At 43.4% G+C, this 21,467-nt stretch overlaps 1 protein-coding gene across 3 annotated transcripts in view; it reads right to left on the minus strand.

Moving 5' to 3' along the window:
- Nucleotides 1-849: 849 nt before the first annotated feature.
- SMC6 (structural maintenance of chromosomes 6) overlaps nucleotides 850-21,467 on the minus strand; it is an 84,806-nt gene continuing 64,188 nt past the window's right edge. For all 3 annotated transcript variants that reach the window (XM_039530353.1, XM_039530352.1, XM_039530354.1), the window contains 5 exons: nucleotides 13,494-13,619; nucleotides 9,365-9,470; nucleotides 7,716-7,868; nucleotides 5,950-6,047; nucleotides 850-984 (listed from right to left, as the gene is read on the minus strand). In XM_039530353.1, the coding sequence (XP_039386287.1) occupies nucleotides 876-984; nucleotides 5,950-6,047; nucleotides 7,716-7,868; nucleotides 9,365-9,470; nucleotides 13,494-13,619 (592 nt within the window). In that variant the 3' untranslated portion in view covers nucleotides 850-875. The remainder of the gene's footprint in view (nucleotides 985-5,949; nucleotides 6,048-7,715; nucleotides 7,869-9,364; nucleotides 9,471-13,493; nucleotides 13,620-21,467) is intronic.

Here is a 21,467-nt window from a genome sequence, read left to right on the forward strand (position 1 = left end):
ATGTATCAAGGCAGAATATTGTAGATGATATTTCCACAGCTAAATATGTAAACACAGTTAATATAATCAAAACAAATCACAGATACTGCCTGATAGCAAAATGATCCTGTTCTGGATACACTGAACAGCAAAATCCAGTCTTGAAAATTTAGTATATTTTACGTTACATTTTAAAACCTTCTTGAACAGTGTTGAAAATTATAAACCTAGTAGAATTTAAGTGAACTTGGACTTGTGTGTGTGTGTGTGTGTGTGTAAACACATTACTACTTATATCAGTTTTTAAAGGTTTTTTTTTTTAAATGATTTTTCTCCAGCATAATTATACAAAATATATTTACATTTTTCAGAAGAGCCAAAAGAGTATATTTTATGTTTTAATCTCCAGTAGTTGGCAGTTTAAAAAAAAAGTTAATCGAAATGAACATTTTCATTTAATTTTTTCCAGTGAACCAAACTGGATTTTTTTTTTTAAACTAAGTTGTAGTTTTACTAAAATTACACACTTCATTTACATTTTCATTACACAAATTATTTCTCTATAAAAAATAAAGGAACTCTTTCTTGTATTAGAAATATCCTTCAATTGAATTCTCTTAACCTGCAATAATAAGGAAGCATGGGTTTGTCTACACAGGCTGTGGAGTGAAATGCACTAAGGAAATTTTAGTGCGCACCAGCAGTGTATATACAGACCAATTAGTGTGCAACACGCTGGTATGCTTTAGAAATCCTACCCTACAGTGCACACTGCTGCACCATGTGTGTAAACAAGCCCTTAATAATCTTACAGACATACAAATTATATACATTTCTACTATAAAAACCTGAACATTAGGGACAGCATGGTAATGTGTCAAAGGTATTTATTAATTTTAGTCTTCTTCCTCTTCTTGATGTCTACGTTGAAAATTCAGTGTTGTTTGTCCTCTTTCAGGATCTTGCATTCGGAGGATCCGAATAAGGCCACTTGTGGGTAGGGAACTAGAAACAAAACACACAATTTAAATAATGGCCCTTGTGAATGAGTTAATGTTTCTGCCAATTTGACTATCCATTACCTGTTTGCCTTATATGACAGCAATTTTTCTTTGATCATATGAACCAGCAAAATGGAGTGAAATTCTGGCCCTACTGAAGTGAATAGCCAAGTTTCCACAGATTTCAATATGTCCAGAACGGTAACCCATGGCCTTTACCTTGAGCTATGAACTCTGTATTTTATGCAACAAATACCATTTTTATTCCGGCCCCAAAATTTTAAAATCTAGACTGTATAAATTATACAAATGGAGTTTTAAACTAAAAGCACAAACTCCAAGAGAAATAAAATTAGTGCTCAAACAGCCCTTAAAGTTTACATTTACCTTAGATCCTGATGCTGCAAACACACACTCACACAACTCAACTTAAGTGCAGTTATGCACACATGTGTATGCAGCATCCAGGCTTTAAATTGTGGGCTAGGGGCTGTTCCAACAAAATAGCTTAACTGTACTTTTTTTGTACTTTTGTTTCCATTATATTAGTGTTCTTCCATATTAAAACTGCAATTAAATGCATACACTTTAACAAAATATGAAATCAGACTTCACAATACTTCACTTAAATGTATGAAACCATTTACACCTCTATCCCAATATAACACGGTCCTTGGGAGACAAAAAATCTCACCACGTTGTAGGTGAGACCGCATTATATGGAACTTGATTTGGACCCCCCATTCCTTGTTCCCTGACCACCCCTTGCAGAGACCCCCATCCCTAATCACCCCCAGGACCCTACCCCCTACCCAACCCCCCTGCTCCCTGACTGCTCCGACCCCTATCCACACCCCTCACCCCCTGACAGGCACTCACCAGCAGCCGTGGGAAGCGGAGCAACATGGCCCCAGCCTGCTCCACTCCACCACCTCCCAGCCGCGGCGCTCCGCTTCCCACCACTGGTGAGGGTGGGGAGGTTGAGGAAAGAATGTCCCCCCGTACTCACCTGAGGTGGGAAGCGGAGCGCTGCTGCTGGGAGCTGGCGGAGTAGAGCGGGCTGGGGCAGGGCTGCTCCGCTTCCCTCTGTGAGTGAGCGTGGGGTGGTTGGGGAAAGGACGCCCACCCCCCCAGCACTCATCTGTGGTGGGAAGTGGAGCGACATGGACCCAGCCCGCTTCGCTTTTCTTGCCCTGACCCCAGACGTGTTGCTGAGGAGGGTTGGGGAAAGGTCCGCTTTCCGCCGCAGCTGAGTGCAGGAGTGCCCGCGGCTGGGAGCTGGTGGAGTGGAGCAGGCTGGGGCCGGGCCGCTCCGCTTCCCACTGCCGATGAGTGCGGGGAGGTTGGGGAAAGGACGCCCTCTGCACTCACCTGCAGCAATGGGAAGCGGAGCAACATGGCCCCAGCCCGTTCAACTCTGCCACTTCCCAGCCACGGCGCTCCGCTTCCCGCTGCCGGTGAGTGTGGGGAGGTTGGGGAAAGGACACCCCCCGCACTAATCTGCAGCGGCAGGAAGCGGAGCGATGAGGCCCCAGCCCTTTCCACTCTGCCACCTCCCAGCTGCGTTGCACCACTTCCCGCTGCCAGCGAGTGCGGGGGGGGGATCCCTTCCCCCAAGCCTCCTTCCCCGAGCGACACAGCTGGCGCCGGGGCGAGGGAAGCAGAGCGGGCTGCTCCTGGTCCCCCGCTAATGCCCTGGGCCACTCTAGAACTTCAGGGCCCCCAAAATTGCCCCCCTACAGCTCCTGCCTCCTAGACCCTGGGGTAGGGGAGCCCCTGACTGCCCCCGAGACCCTCTGCCCCTTATCCAAACCCTCGGCCCCGACCCCCTTAACACGCTGCTCAGAGCAGCGTGTCAGAGTTTTACGGGTTGTATGCGAACCCGTGTTATATCGGGTTGCGTTATATATCGAGGTAGAGGTGTACCTAGAATAATACAATCAAATGGTGAATTTCTAACTAAATATAGCTTCATAAGTGATTCAGAAAGGTATTTACTTTTTTTTAAATATTATGACAGAATATAATTCTATTCTGCTCCTAAATTAATATCAAGACATTTATAAAACATAAATTTCAATGTAAAGGCTTTAATTCCATCATATCTTCTGGTGACTTCTTGAGAGTTCACATTCCATATTCAAAAAAAGTTATTAGCATTAATACCCTTATTAATACTAACTTTGACTTTTTATGATGTGATTTTACTTATTCTAAATATTGATTATGCAAGGAAAAAAGAGTCCCCTGTATTTATGGAAAAAAACCACAAACCAACCAAACCTTCCCTGGTATGTCATCATTTTTCTTATAGCTACCTAGTTTGATTAGGTTAAGTTATCCTTTTAGATATACACTACCGTATTTCCTATTCCGGGGTTATAACATTACCAGGTTGACTTTACACTAAATTATCTTGAGCTGGGTTTGTGGGGACTTTAATTGTGCTCTTAAATCTTAAATGCCTTTTAAAAAACAAAACAAACAAACAAAAAACCTAAATGCTTGATAGAATAGCTATGATACATCTACAGCAAACTTGCTCTTTGTTCCACCTCAGGCACATTCTTGTGATAAACACATTCCCTGTTTTTTCTAAGCTATGTAACATTTATTTCTGCTCACGTTATTCAGAGCGACAGACACTAAGACTGGCATCATTTGTATTTTGTATCATATCTATTTCTCCATTTCCTGAAGTAGGATTTTTTTTTTAAATAACCATGTCCAGTATATATGTAATCATTAGTTTTCCAGTTACCCAAGTATCCTATCCTCATCTTCAGGGACATATTGTACCTCACCTCACATAGCTGCATAGATTATGGGGAGATGTCTCTTGGGTCTTTGCAAAAGAGCCAGGCACAAAACCAGGTCCTCATGGTTCATGAACATAAGGAGCAGACATCTTTATTGGCAACAGTGTGGCTAGTAAGCACCAAATGAGGAGGGGCTTGTAACCAATCTACCCTCCTGATTGATCTGACTGAAGCCAGGGGGGTGCTCTAATAGAAAACTCAAAAGGGACTTTTAGCTGTTTAATGAGAATCAAGCTCAAACCTACAGACTCTCAGAGGTGTAGATACAACAGCCACTCTTTCCTAAACAATTTTACATAAGGATGCATGGAAACAGATCACTGAAAAGCAAACCCGTCGACTCACTTAGACATAACAGCATTTCTGAGATACCATAGCACAAAAATAATCAGTAATTCCTCGCCATCAAACTATATAGTACTCCTGGGGGGCATTCTGCACCACAATATTAAAAATTCTGCGCACAATATTTTAAAATTCTGCAAATTGTATTTGTCAAGATAAAACTACATGATCACACCAGTTTCAATTATTTTGGTAATTTATTTCAAAATACTGTCAGCAAGTATGTCTATAACAATACAGACACACAAATTTCCCCCCAGGAGTAGAGAGTTAATGAAACTCCTATGACAACCCAGCTCCTGTTTCTCTGGCCCGTCTCCCCTCAGAGCCCAGCCAGAGGGCCGGACACCCATAACTCTTCCCCCCCAGAGCCCAGCCACAGGCCCCCCCGGGCCCAGATACCCATACCCCCTTACCCTCCTGGAGCCCAGCTGTGCCCCCCCACTTATCCTCATCCCCCAAGCTCAGCCCTGCCCCCCCCTTGCCCAGATATCCTCAGTTCCTCTCCCCTAGAGCCCAGCCACGCCCCCCCCCCTTGCTCAGACACCCCTCTCCCTACTCCAGAGCCTAGGGATCCAGATGGAGAAACAGCCTGATGCTCAGTGCCAGGCTTACACATCCTGTGTGATGCCCTCTCCTTCCCTCAGAGCTAGATGGGAACTGCAGCTGCCATGACCCCTCTAGCACCCTCCCCTCGGCAGTATCTTCTATGTGCGAGTTGGCCTCTGCCGGGTCCAGCAGCCCCTATTGGCGGCTAGCAGCACTGCAGCCCATTTCTGTGGAGAAAAGGAAATTCTGTGTGCACATTACTTTCTGCATTGCACAGTGGCGCAGAATTCCCCAGGAGTAAATATAGGGAAGAAACCTGGTCACCAAGGTGCAGGAATACTACAATTGCATTGGCTATCAAATGAAAATTTCTAAGGACAGAATATGTGTAGCTACAAAATCCAGTCCATAATATTATTAATAGTAGGGGTGTATTAACAGCTTCTGAATGACTCAACAACTCAGCATGTTGCAAGAGATAAGCAACAAAATATAGTAAAATAATGAGAGAGAATAACAGAGAACAATTACTCCAGATAAAATGGTTTACTGTAACAGTAAAACAGTTTGCAGAAAGTTTGATATCTTAAGCAAATTACTCCTTGGAATAGTTTGTTCTGGAACATACAGAGGAGAGCTTACTTTGAATTAATTTTAAGTAACACAGGAAATGGTTCAGAGAGCTAGTGTAGTGAAGATACTAAGGCAACATCTACACTATAAGCTTGGGGTCTGATTCCCAGCTTGTGTAGACATACTAGTGCTGGCTCTCATCTGAGCTTGCATGCTAAAGCAGTAGTGTAGCTGTAGTAGCACAGGCAGCACCAGCCCAGACTGGCAGCTCCAGCTACATACCCATGGGGTTCAAGCAGGGTTTGCACTCGGGGCAGCTAGCACAGTGTCACTGCTGCCGCTACCCATGCTACACTGCTATTTTTAGTGCACTGGTTCAAATGAGAGCTAGTGTATATCTATGTGACCTGGGAATCACACCCTATTTCATAGTGAAGATGTACCCTAAAAAGAGCGACCATAGTATCCTGAAGCTTGAAATTGTTGAAGGACAGTGGAGTAGGGAAGTGAACAAATACTATTTAAAATCCCCAAATCATCATGGTGGCCATTTAAGAATGCTTTGGATGTGGATATCCTAGGCATATATACTGTGAAAAACGTCTATTGCCTTCTTTCTTACATATCTATTTAACATTTCTAGTGCACTTTTTGAACTAGGAAGTTTAAGGAAAAATGATTACCTCATGCTCTGTGGGGTGAGCAAAATAAATTGTCGATGACGTTGAGAATCTGCCATCTTGAGCATCATGTCCATTGCAATTCTTCTATTAACCATGTCCTAAGAACAGAGGATTGACCAGTTATTGGTGTTTATAATATATGTTTATTGTCTTGCATTACTGTACAGAGAAACTATTAATATAACCACCTGCAAAAACTAAATTAAGTTTGGAGATATTTTGCTAACACAAATTATCTAATTAACTAAAACACGTACATTGAAATTCCATCCAAAAAAAAATCTACATTAAGAGAATATTAAGGTTACAGTCAAACACTAAAATTTAGGAAGTGTACAGAGGCTGTGCACATGTCATTAGCACTATCCCTTTGCATCTGTGTACTATGATACAGCCTTCAACTACACACTAACCTACTATATCTTAATACATCAGACCTTTTTCTACTACTTTGGATACATGCATAGCACCTTATGCTATCATGCACCACTCTGCATACACTTAAGAGTGCTTGGTAGTCACTTATATACAACATGCACACTGAACAAAGCACAGACTCCTACAAAGACCTGCCTTCTTGCTGTCAATTACACAAATGAATGATACAAAGTTGCAGAAAAATGTGCATGTATATTGTATTTGAAAACCAGAATATGACCATGAAATTAAAGACTGTATTGTAATGCACATGCACAGTGGTGGTGTTACCTATTGCTGTCCTGATCACTTCACAGTGCAACCTTAAAGTTCTCTCAAAGTTTCTCACTGGAATTTTCTAGATTTGTTTGTTTGTTTTTAGGACTCTCAAGAGTCCAAAGACAGACTCTGGCATAATTAACAATGTTCAAAGAAGAGCTGAATTATATCACAAAACCCCCAAATCAGGTAGGAAGGTGGCATTTATGTTTGAGATGCATACACTGCAGAGTATCTGTATCCTCCCTGTCCAGATTTAGGATATAACCAATGCATCTATCATGCAAGGTCCTGAAGCCATAAATGCCCATCCTCAACATAATCCATGATCATATCCTGGTCAGAGAGGTCATCAGCTATAACAGAGAAAATATGAAAGGCAACCACTTGGTTCTCCACTGACAAGTTGAACACACACTACAAAGCGGACTGCCTGATCTCCACAGAGGCATTCTTTGATAGGAAGGTGCTGTACAGGGTTTTCCTATATAAATTCTTTATAAATCGAGTTAGAAGATATGAGTTTGTATTGATATTTTGATACTAATTCATCTGTGTTTCAATAGCTTTGGAAGAACTCTGGTGTATAAGCATGGAGAGGGATGTAAACCTACCCCGTGTTTCCAAGAAGCAACACTGAGCTAAACTGCTTGTTCTAACAGTGAAGGCAAAACTGTACACTGATGAAGTGAGGGCATGAGCTAGGACCAGAGTTTTCTTAGCAGATCTCTGAGGAAACTCAGTGATGTTATGCAGACAGACAGTTATGGACTGGGGAAAATGTTAAGATCCAGAAGAGCAAGTTATGTGGAAGTTATATTTCTGAGTTATCTCACAAATTCAACTTATATTTTAAAGTAGTCAGACTTATTTACACAGACAAACGCCATATTTCTGGTTACCAACTTAGAAAACCAGAGAGTAAAGTTAATGTATTCTCTAATTAGCATTCTAGAGGAAAAATGTTAGTAGGTTCTACCATAGTCTTTCAACTTTCCAATGATCTCCACTTAATTACTTTGGTAGTTTATACAGCAAAACTGGAAGATGTAGTTTAAATTTATACTTACCATGAAGACATCAAATTCATCCAAGCATCTGAAAGGAGATTCAGCAATGGACCACAGAGAAAGAATGAAACAAACTGTTGAGAAAGAACGTTCACCTCCTGACAGAGATCTCATGTCATTTAGAGCAGCCTTGTTTATATCTCCAGGCTGGACCTTGAATTAAGTTAAGACATTCATTTCATTAGTAGATCATGATGGATACTTGCATAAGAAGCACAACTGTAATCTTTTCATACAAGATTTAAGTTTACAAATATTAAACATTAACATGAAAATGAAAATATATATATTTAGCAACACAGTAAGTTTGTATATTTCAGTGTATATGTATCTGAAACTAAAATAGTTCAATCATACACAATTTTGTAAGGGTTAGTTGCAAGTCAACTGTCCCACTGCTTTGCCCAAATAAAAATGGAACAGGTTTAATTTAAACCAATAACTCAGCCTATGACGTCTTTAATTCTTTATTTTTATAAGTGTTAAACTCATCACCTAGTGTAGTTATGTTTCTGTCAAACACCAATGATGCTAGAACTGCAGCTAACTATATCACTACTGGTGTTTTAACAAGGGATAGCCCCTCTGTATGAATACATGAAATAGGGTAAACAGTTCTTTGTTCCTTGGATTACAGTGACACCTTGTGGTATCTATATTTTTTTTATTCTGAAGTGCTTGAAAAAAATAAAAAAGTTGTTTTAATTAAAGATATTGTAACAAAATACACTGGTAAACATACAATGTGTTTGCTGGTAAATTTTTTAAACAAAGTGTATTTCATAATGTGTTTCTTCCCTTTTAACCTTTCAAGACAAATAGAGGTGTTGAATCACTCTACACAATATGTCAACAGGACAGAAATCAAACCAAGAGGAACCCAAGAGAGGGACTTGATGCATCTAAGCAGCAGAAATAATGAACTGCCTTTTTTGTGTTCTGGTTAAAGATAGTGTTGTATGTTGCAAGAATCTGAAATGCTATGCAAGTTTTGTAACTTACCCCATATTTCTCCTATCTAGAGAAAAACATTTTGATCACAAGTAATTTATATCCTTTTTTAAAAAGAAATATAATTGGTCTTCAACTGTTAAAAGGTCTGAAAAATTGTGCAAGTCTAGTTAGAGAAACTAACCACACTAAGGTGGGATAACATCAAATGACAAATTACTAATTGCAAATATCAGGTAGAATTTACTGGACACTACCGTAATAGACCATGATTTCTCTTGTTTTCATTTTCCTAATCATGGTTTGAAAAGTTAGAATGCAAGTCTGAAACAATGCTGACCAATTATACATTTACTACATCTTCACATTTTAAATTTACATTTAGGTATCTATTCCTGTAACAGCTCATCTTGTTTTTTTCTGCACCTGCATCCTCTTACAGGATAATCAATTCACACTAACTGTAAATGTCAGAAGATTATACTATATGACTTCAGATGGAGAACAGAAAATAGTAAAGTAAGTTGACAGAAACCAGATACTTTGTTTTCATGCAAAAACCTGCATTAGTAAATGCCAAGTAACTGAAATACAAAAAGGTACCCAAACAGAATTTTTTAAGGGTTAAAAATTCCAAAGTTTAACATCAAACATAACTTTTGGTAAGGTATTAATAAAGAAAATACAAAGTGACTTACTGTTATTGAAAGTGTTTCATTCTTGTGGTCAAAACTCATTTTTCCAGAGTAAGATCGCTGACATAATAAGAAGTCAAAATAGAACTTGCATCGTAAAGTAAGGCACCTTTTTGGATAAATTATGCAAATAAACACCAAATCAGTGATCTTTAAAAATAATATACATAAAAAGGTGAACAGATTTAGAGTCAAAGATCCCACAACAAAAATGAACGAGTGGAATCTTAATCAACATTAAATTACTGTTTCATTTTAATAATATAATACATACAACAATACCTTTGTTCTGTGTGTTAATGTTGCATATATAACATACCTAACAGAACCACAAAAGCAAGGAAATTAATCAAACCATTTAAAAGTACATACTCCTCTACCCAGACACACATACATCTCATTACTAAAACACTCAACAATTTAATTTTACTTTAGTATGGATAGGAGCCATCTAGCACCAACTTCCCAGACTTACACCCCCACTACTATCTATTCTTCACAGTTCTGGGGGGAAAAAAACACATTCAATCAATGTTTGGAGAAGGGTTTGTTGGAATGTTAGCACTTCTATTGCGGCACAGTTGAAGTTGTAATGCTTTGTGTGGTAAGGCGGTTATTTTAGTTGTGAAGTGTGGATAGAGGAGTAGAAAGTACGAACTGTTAGAGGCTTTAACTTTTCCTTGCTTGCTTTAGTGGTTTTGCATTGGATGTAAAATCTACAACCTTAACTCTCACACACCACAGTGTTTTTGTGTATTAATTTTCCACTTTTTTAGATTAAGAAAGGCTCTCCAATGCAGCAATGGCTACTTTTATTAACAACAATATCTGCTCCTGAGCCAGAAAGGCACTCTAATGAAGAGCCTAGTATTTGTCAAAGTTACTGTAGCTTTATCATAGATCCTGTTTTCTGTGAAACTCTCCTGTTGGTTCAGGAGAGGAACTCTGAAGCCAGCTGAACAGTTTAGCAAAGAACAGGATCTTTGAGATTGGTAGTGGTTGCTTTCATGAAGCCCAGGGGCTCCTGTGCTGGCTGAATGATTTCACAAAGAACAAGATCCTTGATGCAGTATCAACTGCTTTATCAAAGAGGCTGCAGCAGTTTTATGGAGCTCCTAGTTTTCAATAAACCAACAGCTATTGCACAGAGGATCCTGGTCATCGTGAAAACTGTTCAGCCATAAGTGGGTCAGAAGAGGTCCTTTCTTTGAGAAACCAGCAGCTACGTGAGAATTATAAATCTTCATGTCCCCTGGCTAACTGTTGTGCAGAAGGATTCAATTATGACAAAGACCACTAATTTTTTTTGTTACTGTTAATTTACAAAATATTTTAACAACCGCAGAGAGCCCAACAAACCCAAAAATTTACATTTTTTGACTTTCTGTAATTTGTCATTTTGAAGCAGAAGATTGAGAATGTGAATTTATTTTGGGGACAAAATTAACTGATTTTCTTGAAAATCTTCAGAAAATGCAAGCTTTAGTCAGAAATTATATACTAAAAATTAGGACAGATGCACTGTCTTTGAGGTTGAACTCCCATGTTAAGAGCACAACAGAATGCAGTCTTAGCTGTGATGTCTCAATGGCTCGATCATAACATATATTAGAAAAGTTAGATCCACTTCCTTAGACCCCACAAAACACACCAAGTAGGTATTTACTGCACAGCATCTTAAGCTATTTTTTTAAAAGCAATAATTTAAACTTTAGTTATATATTGCAGCTAACTTGTTACTCTACAGCAGGGGTCGGCAACCTATGGCATGCGTGCCAAAGACAGCATGCGAGCCAATTTTTAATGGCACGCTGGAGCCTGTCCGGACTCCAGCGTGCCATTAAAAATCCTGCCCAGCCCGGGCCGTTCTCCTCTGCCCTCCACTCTGCCCGCGGGGAAAGGGAGCAGAAGCATAGACGTGCGCACGGGGTGAGCAAAATGGCCCCACTCTCCCGGCACGGCAAGCCGCGGGGTCTACGCTCCCAGGCCGGAGCACCGGGCCGAGCGCAGCAAGCTGCCGGCCCCCTCCCCCGCCTTCTCCCCTCCCTTGGAACCCTGTCGCCGCGCGCAGAGCTTTGGGGGTTGGGGCTGTGCGCTCCCGAGGGCAGCGTCTGGCTCCACGGGGAGGCAGAAACGCTCCCCCCTCCCCTGGAGCCATGCCGCTCTGCGCACTCCCGCGGGGCAGCATTTGGCTCCGTGGGGAGGCAGACACGTTCCCTGCTCACCCAGAGCTCTGCCGCCGCGCGCAGCGCTCTGAGGGGCGGGGCTGTGCTCTCCCACGGGGCAGCGTGTCTGGCTCTGCGTGGAGCCTCAAGGTAAAGGGCCCAGGGCTGGGGGGGTTGGATAAGGGGTGGAGGCAGTCAGGGGACAGGGAGCAGAGTGGGTTGGATGCGGGGGGGGGTGGCTAGGGGCGGGGTCTCTGGAGGGGGCAGTCAGGGAGCAGAGGGTTTCGATGGGACATGGGAGTCCTGGGGTTTGTGCGGGGGCAGGGGCTGGATAGGGGTCAGGGCAGTCAGGGGACCGGGAGAAAGGAGGGGCAGTTAGGGTGAGGGGTCTCTGGAGGGGGTGGTCCGGGGACAAGGAGCTGGGGGGGTTGTATGAGTTGGGAGTTCTGGGGGTCCTGTCAGGAGGCAGGGGTGTGGAGAGTTGTTGGGGCAAGCGAGGAGTGGGGGTTGGATGGGTTGGGAGTTCTGGGGGTCCTGTCAGGGGGTGGGGAGCGGTTGGATGGGGCATGGGAGTCCTGGGGGTCAGTTTGGGGATGGGGGTGTGGATAAGGGTCGGGGCAGTCCGGGGACAGGTAGGGGGTAGGGTCCAGTCCGGGGACAGGGAGGCTTAGATAGGGGGTGGGGTCCTGGTGGGCAGTTGGGAGCAGTCAGGGGACAAGGAGCAGCGGGGTTGGGAGTTCTTAGGGGGGCAGTCATCCAGCTCTCTCCGCTGAGCCCTGACCCCCCCCCCTCAACACACACACACACACACACCCCATGTCCTCTGCCCTGAGCCCCGCACACTCCCCAGGCCTCTGCCCTGAGCCCTGTACCTCCCTCATACACACCCAGCCCTCTGCTTGACTCCTTCATCCCGCCCCCCACAACCCTAGCCCTGACTCTGGCACCCCCACCCATACTTAGCCCTTCCTCTGCCCTGACATCTCCAGCCCCCAGCTTTGACTGCAGCCCGCCCCCAGCCCTCTGGGTCCTGGCTGCCGGCCCTGCTGGTCTGGGGTTCTGGCTGATGGACCCTTGCCGGCCAGTGTCCCGGCCGCAGGCCTCGCTCAGCCCGCTGCCGGCCCAGGTGAACAGAACCCCAGACCAGCAGCAGGCTGAGCGGGCCAGCAGCGTAAGATCAACATTTTATTTTAATTTTAAATGACGTGTCTTAAACATTTTGAAAACCTTGTTTATTTTACAATACAATACTAGTTTAGTTATATAATATATAGACTTATAGAGACCTTCTAAAAAACATTAAAATGTATTACCGGCACGCGAAACCTTAAATTAGAGTGAATAAATGAAGACTCGGCACACCGCTTCTGAAAGGTTGCCAACCCCTGCTCTACAGCCAATACCCAAAAGCCACTGGAAAGGCAGAAAGCGGAAGGATCTACAGCTTTTTTGTTAAATATATTATCTCCCCGCTCTACAAAAGCTCCACACCACAATTACTTCAAGAAAGAACAGTTATTTACCAGTAAGTGTGGTTCTTTGAGATGTGTTGTTCACATGAATTCCATTCTTGGTGTGCATGCACCCCACGTGCAAAATATCAGATTATTTCAGCCAGCAGAGTCTGGTGGGGCCGCACCTGCATACTAAATGCTCTCACCCCAGGGAATAAAGGACAGAGCAGACCCATCTGTCCCTTAGTTCCCTCACAATACAGAATTCCAGAGAAGTAGGTCTTCATAGAAGCAGGGAAGGAGCGCAGGTTCTAGAATCTATGTGGACAACACATCTTGGAGAAACACAGGAAGTGTACAGAATTAAGTGTAAGTTGAATATAGAAATTTCTTCTGAGTGGCCCTGGGAAATGCCTAAATTTCCCCAATCGATAGAATTTTATGACAAATATTTTTAATCTGCCCCATCACAGGTATTTAAACCCCTAGCCCTACAATGAAGATCACACTCACCTTCTGAATTGTTGATACATTTTGTATCTCTGTGTCATTATTTGATCCAGCAATTTAATAAACTTCTTCAAATTCTTCACTTTACCTTCTGCATCCTGATATTTGTCCTTTGCTTCAATAAGCTGCCTGTTTTATCAGCAAAAAGATTTTCATAAATATCTAGTTAAACTCCAAAGATGCTGTTAGGACCCAAGCAAATTCTTGATGTTTAATTTAAAATCAGGCTGACAACCAAAACTCTCTTTTCAGAAAACAAAAAACACACATATGCTCACAATCACTCTAAAACTAACAGTGTGTGGGCACATAAGCTGAATTTTCACAGGGAAAGGGAAAATCACTGTTAAAAGAAAGATTATTGTTTGTTGGGGAAGAAAAGGAACAGTAAAATTCTTAGTTGACACAATAAAAGCTTTTTTTAACCAGCATGCTGGGAAAACGGGAGTGCCGGTAAATTAAAAATGCCAGTTAATTCAGACGGAGGGGTTGGGGGGGGATGGCAGGGGCTGTGGGGCATGCTCTGGGAGGAAATTTTGGTCGGGGGGGGGGCGGGCGCGCTCATCTCTGGCAGCTCTTCTTCCCTGCTGCTCCTGGTGGAGGTGTGGCCAGGCACCTCTGCAAGCAGGCACGCTGCCCCCATCTGCAGGCACTGCCCCCCGCAGCTCCCATTGGCTCGGTTCCCAGCCAAAAGGCTGGGACGAGAGCCATGGAGTCAGCGCTTGGGGAGGGGGAACAGAGGCAGCGTGCTTGCAGAGCCACCTGGCTGTGCCTCTCCAGTAATAGCAGGGATGGGGAGCCACCTGAGGTGAGCACCCTCCCGCCATCCGGCACCCAAACCCCTCCCACACCCCAGCCCCCTGCCTGCCCTGCACCAACCACACTATAAACCAGACTTTCAGTGCAGATCAGAAATGTCGGTTTATAGAGCTTGCCAGTTGGTAAAATGCCGGATAAAAGAGCTTTTACTGTACTTTCTTTTCTGCTAGCAGTGTCTCATACAATTCCGATATGTATGGGCTATTTCCCTCTCTTCTACTTCCCTTCCATTCTGATATATATGGTCTATTCCCCTCCTGTCTTCAGTTTCCAGTACAAAGCTGTAGCATATCTTATGCTAGACAGGCCCCCTTCTCTGGTTTGCCGCCAGATGAGTCGTTTCAAAGTAAAAACTCAGAATGTGATTAGTAACAATAACTTCAGTGCTAGCCAATTAATTGTGTATGGCAGGATACAGTCTACAAAGGTAACTATCAAAATAAAATGTTGTCCCTTGGCTATTAAGACATCCAAGGAGGGTAGAATTGTGGGAAATATTGCTAGCAGAAAGGAATTATCAGGTAAGAAATGTATCATTCTGTAGCCCCGTGTCTCCCACAATTCTGATATACAGAGGAAGTAGCCAGCAGTGAACAGAAGTAGGGATGGATGGAGAAAAAAAAATGGGACAGGGAACAGCATTGTTGATTGCTTAAACGGCAATACTATTAGTGGACCACCACCTGCAGCACCTTCTCACCACAGGAGGTCTCTGCTGAGGACAGAAAGTCCACTTTATAGTGCCTAAAAAGTATTAGCCTGAGACTATGTTGCTGTCCTGCAGATCTCTGTGGTGGAAGCACAACTCTTTTGGCCCATGAGGTTGCCACAGATCTTGTGGAATGTGCCTTGATTCCATCTGGAATAGGAGCCCCTCTCATGCCATATATGCCTCTAAAATACAGAGCTTGATCCATCTAACCAGGGATAGTTTGGAAACTCCAAGCCCTTGGCACTTCAGATGAAAGACAAACAAGGAGCCCAACCTTCTTGTTCATTCTGTGCCCTTGACATAGATTTTTAGTGCTCTTCGAACATCTATTGCAGCTTTATACCCTGGTGCTGTGGCTTTGGACCGAATGAAGTAAGGATGATCTCTTGTGAGGCATGGAAAGATGAATTCACCTTAGGCAAGAACAATTCTGGAATTCTTACCACCACTTGGTCATTGTGGAATCCACAGTGGGGCTCCTGCATGGATAAGCTATCAGTTCAGAAACTTGTCTAGCAGACATCATGGCCACCACAAAACAGGTTCTGAAGGACAGACAGAAGGCAGATATTTATGTCAGTGGCTCAAAAGGGTGAAATAGTATGCTACTTATGGCTGACACCTGAAGTACTCCGGTGCTGGGCTGAGGTCCCTTCTCTTCAAGAACGTCCTGAACAACAGTACTAGGATCCTTGGCATTCTTGATACCATGCAACCTAATCCAGATGGAGGAGTAAGCCTTTAATGTGGAAGCTCTTCTGGAGGACAGCAGAGTTCTGATCACTTTGAATGATAGACCAACACTTCCCTCTAATACCCAGACTATCAGTTTTATAGATGGTCTGGGTATGGTTGGAAGAATGGGCTTTGGTGAAGGATGTCTGTGTTCTCACTAATAGCTACAATGGTGGTCCCAATTTCAATTCTATCAGATTGGCGAAACATGGTCTCCTTTGCTGTTGCGAAGTTGGCATTGTCACCTTTGTACCTTCTCATTTTATCTCCTGGATCACCTTTCCTAGATGTGGAAAGGGCATGAATGAATATAGCACGCCTTGTGGCCACATCTATGTGAAAGAGCATCTGTCCCCATGGACACTGGATCTGTTTCCCTGGTGAAGTATTCTTCTGGTGAAGAACCCTGCTTTGGGTTCTTGTGATTGGTAAACAGGTTAACTGAAGTGAGGCCAAACGTCTGCAACATCAGAATGAAAACTTTCTGATTTAGGCACCATTCTAAGTTGATGACTGTCTGCTGAGCCAGTCCATCTTTTGGTTCAGTTCTCCTTTTACTTGTATCACTCTTACAGCAGGAAGGGTCCTATATGCCCATTCCAATACTGATATTTTTTGTAAAGTTGAACTCCTTTCTCTCCCTGGTTGTTGAGATAGGCCATACAAGTTTGTACTGTCCAATTGGATCAGAATATGGTCGCCTTCTAGACAGCTCTGGAACATTAGCAGAGCTAGATTGACTCTCAGGTTCCTTACTCAGGAGTCTGAGGCATCTTGTGCTGTTCTGTGGCTCAGATGTGTGCGCCCCATCCTATCAGGCTGGCATTGGTTGAGAGTTCCTGTGGGTCTAGAAGGCATATGAGAAGACCCCTGTGGAAATTCTCTGGGATTGCCCATCATCTTACAGAATCCAGTACCTAGTTTAGGACCTGATCCTGCATGTGTTCCAGATAATGCTTCCATACTTTCAGTACAAAGGCCTGGAGACCCCTGATAAAGAGACCCTGTCCATGGGGTGATCTCTATACATGATATCAAGAGACCCAATATTTGGAGACAATGTGTTATGGTTGGCCTTATACACTTGACCAGTATAGATACCACAAACTGGATCTCCTGGAATACATCCAGTGATGGGTAGACCTTTGCTGCAGAAGAGTCCATTTCCACTTCTAGCTGAATTATCTTTGTTGGGGGGGAATCAACATTTTTACTGGTGTTTATCACAAAGCCATGCACTTGGAGAAGATCCAGAGTCCAAACTGTGGCATTATGTTCTGCAGCTTGCGTCGGAGCTCTGATCAAGATGTTATCCGAGAAGGGATACAGATGAGTGCTCTGAAACCTGAGTCTGGCTGTTACAACCACAAGCATCTTGGTAAATACTGTGAGGGCTGATGAGAGACCAACTAGAAGAGTTTGGTACTCATAGTAAGCCATACCATATGCAACTGTCTACAGTCTGCGATGGCATGAGCATATGGGAATGTGGAGATCTCCATCTTCTAGGCTCACAGAAGTGAGAAAGTCCCACTGGGACAGGGATGCCACTGTTGAAGCTAGGGTCTCCATCTGGAAACTCATTTTCTTCATCTATTTGTTGAGCCACTGAGGTCCAACATGGCTCTGACTCCTCCTACCCCAGTGCACTCTGGACAATGAAGAAAATAGACTAGAAACCTGAGAACCTTGCTCCTGAAGGAACTCCTACTACTCCTACATTCAGGGGATGCAAAATTTCATTCAACACCAGTTTATATTAGATGGGGCTGCTGGGGATTGGGTGAAGGGATGGGGTGAGAGGCCTTTAGTACAACAGACTTATCTGTAACTCACTACCCCCTTCTCCCACTTGCCTGTGGTTGATATGTACCATTCTTCTGAGAAATAGGATCTAGGCAGACACGCGTTTGTTCCTTGTCATAGTGGGGTCTTACAGGCAGTGGGACTTCCTTTGGATTTTCCACCCAAGCCCTGGTTCCAGGGTTTTCCCCGATATGTCTGTTGTCTTTCCTCTGGTACTTTTGTGAGGATGGATGAAAGGAGCATTCCTGTCTCTTGACGGGTTTATAATCACTGTTCAGAGGATTGCATGGGAAGGAACTGTTTCAGTTTGGCAGCGCTTTCTGCCACTATCTTATCCAATTTTTCCCCAAATAGGAGAGAGAGACTTTTAATTTAGATGAACATGGGATTTGTTTCGTTCCAGAGAAGAAGCCATACACTGTATCTGGCTACTGACCTGGATTCCATGGCCCTTGCTGAAAATCTCATTACCTCCACTGAGGCACCTTCCATGAAGGCTGTTTCTAGGAAAATTTTCTTAATAGCAGGCCAGAAGTATGAGTGGTCTCCGTTCTTCAGGTCCTTCAGGCAGGATACTGTAACTCTTGTAGCTGCCAAGGATGCTCTAAGAGAGGACGAGGAAGCTTTAAAGTCCCTTCTAAGGCTAGCTTCCACCTTTCTGTTGTCTGGATCTTTGGGAAAGAAATCCCCTTCTGATGGTATCACCGTATCTTTTGCTAGTAATGTCACTGCAGCACGGACCTTTGGAATATCAGAATGACACTTTTGGGGCCCTTGACATTTATAGTATTTTAGGTGCATGCTTGTTCGTATGTTCCCCCTTGTCTGAGGTTTCCCATCCTTCTCGAATCACATCCTCAAAGGATGGATACAGGGGAATTGCTTCCTCCAGTGAGGATTTGGAAGGCAAGGATTTGTTTTTAGGTATGTCCTAGTGTTCCTATTCAGGTTGGATCTGGACTGTGGGTATAAACTTTCTGCACATGGTTCTGAACGTCTTGGGATGAAGTTCTTGGCTTTATTTTTCCCATGTCCTGCTTAGAAATAGAACCTCTGCAGAGGAGGAGCTGCCTGAGTCAGAGGACTTTGTACCTTTCCTTGCCCTCTTTAGTGTTTTGGGGATTTTTTTTTGTCCTGCTTTGTGGATGTTGCTGCCCAACAGTGGCCAGAGCATGGTCTCTTGCAGTTTGCTGAATGCAGAGCCTTGTGCCCTCTGGACATGTCTCCCTCATTTCCCTCCCACTTTAAGGTCCCAATGCCTCTGCCTAGGAGATGGGGTCTCATTCCCAAGTTCCCCAGTTGGAACTAGGAAGAGGGGGAACTAGATAAAAGCCCCGCTTCTCTCCCCAGGGAACAGAAAACTCATTTTAGGACTTGGGCAGGGTGACCACGAGGCCCCTAAAAGTCCCCTCCCTCGCTTCTTTACAGTCCTGTGCTGCCCTGGGATTTACACCATGGGCTTGCTGAAGTTCTCCTCATTCTTGGAATCTCTTTCTCCACTCTGTCTGGGTCTCCTGATTGGGCTTTTCTGTGTTGGAGTTGCAGCTTTTGGGGACATTAAGAGACCCAACATGCCTTTCTGATTAACAGCCCTGTGCTCTAGCAGTACAAGAGTAGGCTAGCTGAGAACAGGCAGGGCACAATTTGCCCTCCAAAGAGCCTGCAAAAGCTGTCTCAGATAGAACACTGCTTGAATTTAGCTTAGTGATGATGCAGCTGCTCTGCCGTACCTTGGGGTTGGGGGGGACAGCAGTCTTGCAGTGAGTGCTGCAGCACTGGCTCAGTGTGGCTGAGACCAACACACTGCTCAAGATCCAATCCAGGGGAGAGAGAGAGAGAATGACAACAAAGGACAGCTGCTTACTACTGCCCCCTACCCCCACCTAAAAACAATAAAGCCTGTCAAAGAGGAGTCAGGAGCAAAGCAATTAGCCACGTGACTACTGTAATGAAAGCAAAAGATCTGACGGCTAGCCAGCGAAGGGGGCATGCTAGAACCGGCTGTGCTACCACTTTAAACTGCCTCCGGAAACTGCAGACAGGAGAGAAATAGCCCATACATATCAGTATTGTGTGAGATGCTTGACTGTTGAATAACAATTTCAATTTTACCTCTACATTTGTGTTCTCATAACAAGAAGTTATTTAGTCTAGAACTGACTATTGGATTGACTGTGTACAACAATACACAGAGGTACCTCACTGGTTGAGATTTGCTATCCAAAGGCTCCCCCAATAACTGTATTACAAGCGCCATTAGGTAAATTTCAAACGCTTCTAACTCTATAAAACTCACATTTACAAGGAAGGGAAATAATCCGGACCAACAGATTTTCTGTTATGAGCAGATAAATTACAGAAAAAGTCTCTCAATCTGTCAGTCTGGAACAGATTTTTAGAATTAGCAAGCAGTCCAAACCTAGATTCTCCATTGCTCTGAGTCTTCAGAGTCAATACTCAGAAGATTCAAAAGAACATCTGGCAAGGGACAGGCAGACAAAAGGACACTGAGCTGCCTTCCCAGAGTCAGGACACAAGATGTCACTCTAAGACTGGATAGGCTTCTGAAATCTATGGGCAAGGATCCACTGGTAATGGTTCATACTGGCACTACTGACACTGTGTTGTGAGATCTCTCGCAGACAGAAGATGACTTCAGGAAACTCGGAAGTGTGATGAAGAACAAAAATATCCAAGCAATCTTTTCTGAAATCCTTCCTGTCCTTTGAGCAAAGGAATACAGGAGGCAGAAGATTCTGGAAGTGAATCGCTGGCTAGGTAAGTGGTGTTGGGCTTTGATTTTGTGGAAGATTTGTCCTCACCTCAGTAGAGGGTAAACCAATCTCTGACTACACTAGGATGGCTAGAGTAGTCAAGAGGGGGGTTAAACTAGTAGCAAAAGGGGAGGATAAAAAGAGGGAAGAGATAAGCAATAAGTTAGCACAAAAATCAGGATGTTGATTAATTAAGGAACCAAAGGAAACGAAGAGAAGAAATTACTGAATTGCCTACACACTAATGCCATGGTAACAAAAAAAGAGGAATTGGAATTGCTTATTTAGGAGCATAAATTCAATCTAGTTGGTATTAATGAAACCTGGGGGGTTTATTTGCACAACTGGAATGTTAAAATCAATGGTCATAACCTATTTAGGAAGGAGCAAATGGGGAGAGTGAGTAGTACTCTACAGCAAAAATGGCATTACCTGTTTCCAAGTCATGGACAACTCAGAAGAAAATGGTCTTGAATACTTATAGATCAATGTCCTAACAGATAAAGCACAAGATGGGGTAGTAGTTGTTGTGTGCTACAGACTATCAAATCATGACACAGAACAGGATGACTGCTTCCTTATGTGCCTCTCTACAATGTGCAGGAAAAAAACTCTGTGATCACGGGTATCTTCAATAGGAATGATACATGCTGGAGGTCTCATGCTACCCATACTAAAAATATACTTGACATTTCTAAACATATAGATGACAATTTCCTAACTCAAAAAGTGTTGTCGCCAACACAGTGGAATTCTATATTAGACCTTGTTCTACAGATAAAGTGGAACTGATGACAGAACTAAAAGTTAATGGTAACTTAGCTACAATTAATCATGGCTTGATAACATTTATAATGTGCAAGCAGAAAAAAGTCTAGACCAGTAAAATAAATTATAGATAGATAGAGAGATGGAGACAGACAGAGTTTTAGTAGGGCCAATTTCAGAAAGATGAAAACAATTGTGAGCCAAACCAGCTGGGAGGAAGAACTTAAGCAGAAGAGTGTGAACGATAATTGAAAATCATTTAAGAGCACCTTACTAAATGCCCCAAAAGCCACAATCCCACCATTGAGGAAGAAGGTTGTGCTAGTTTAAACAAAGGTTTTTTGGGGGGTTTTTTTTTGGTTT

This window comes from Mauremys reevesii, linkage group 3 (genome assembly GCF_016161935.1).
Source record: "Mauremys reevesii isolate NIE-2019 linkage group 3, ASM1616193v1, whole genome shotgun sequence".
NCBI lineage: Eukaryota > Metazoa > Chordata > Testudines > Geoemydidae > Mauremys > Mauremys reevesii.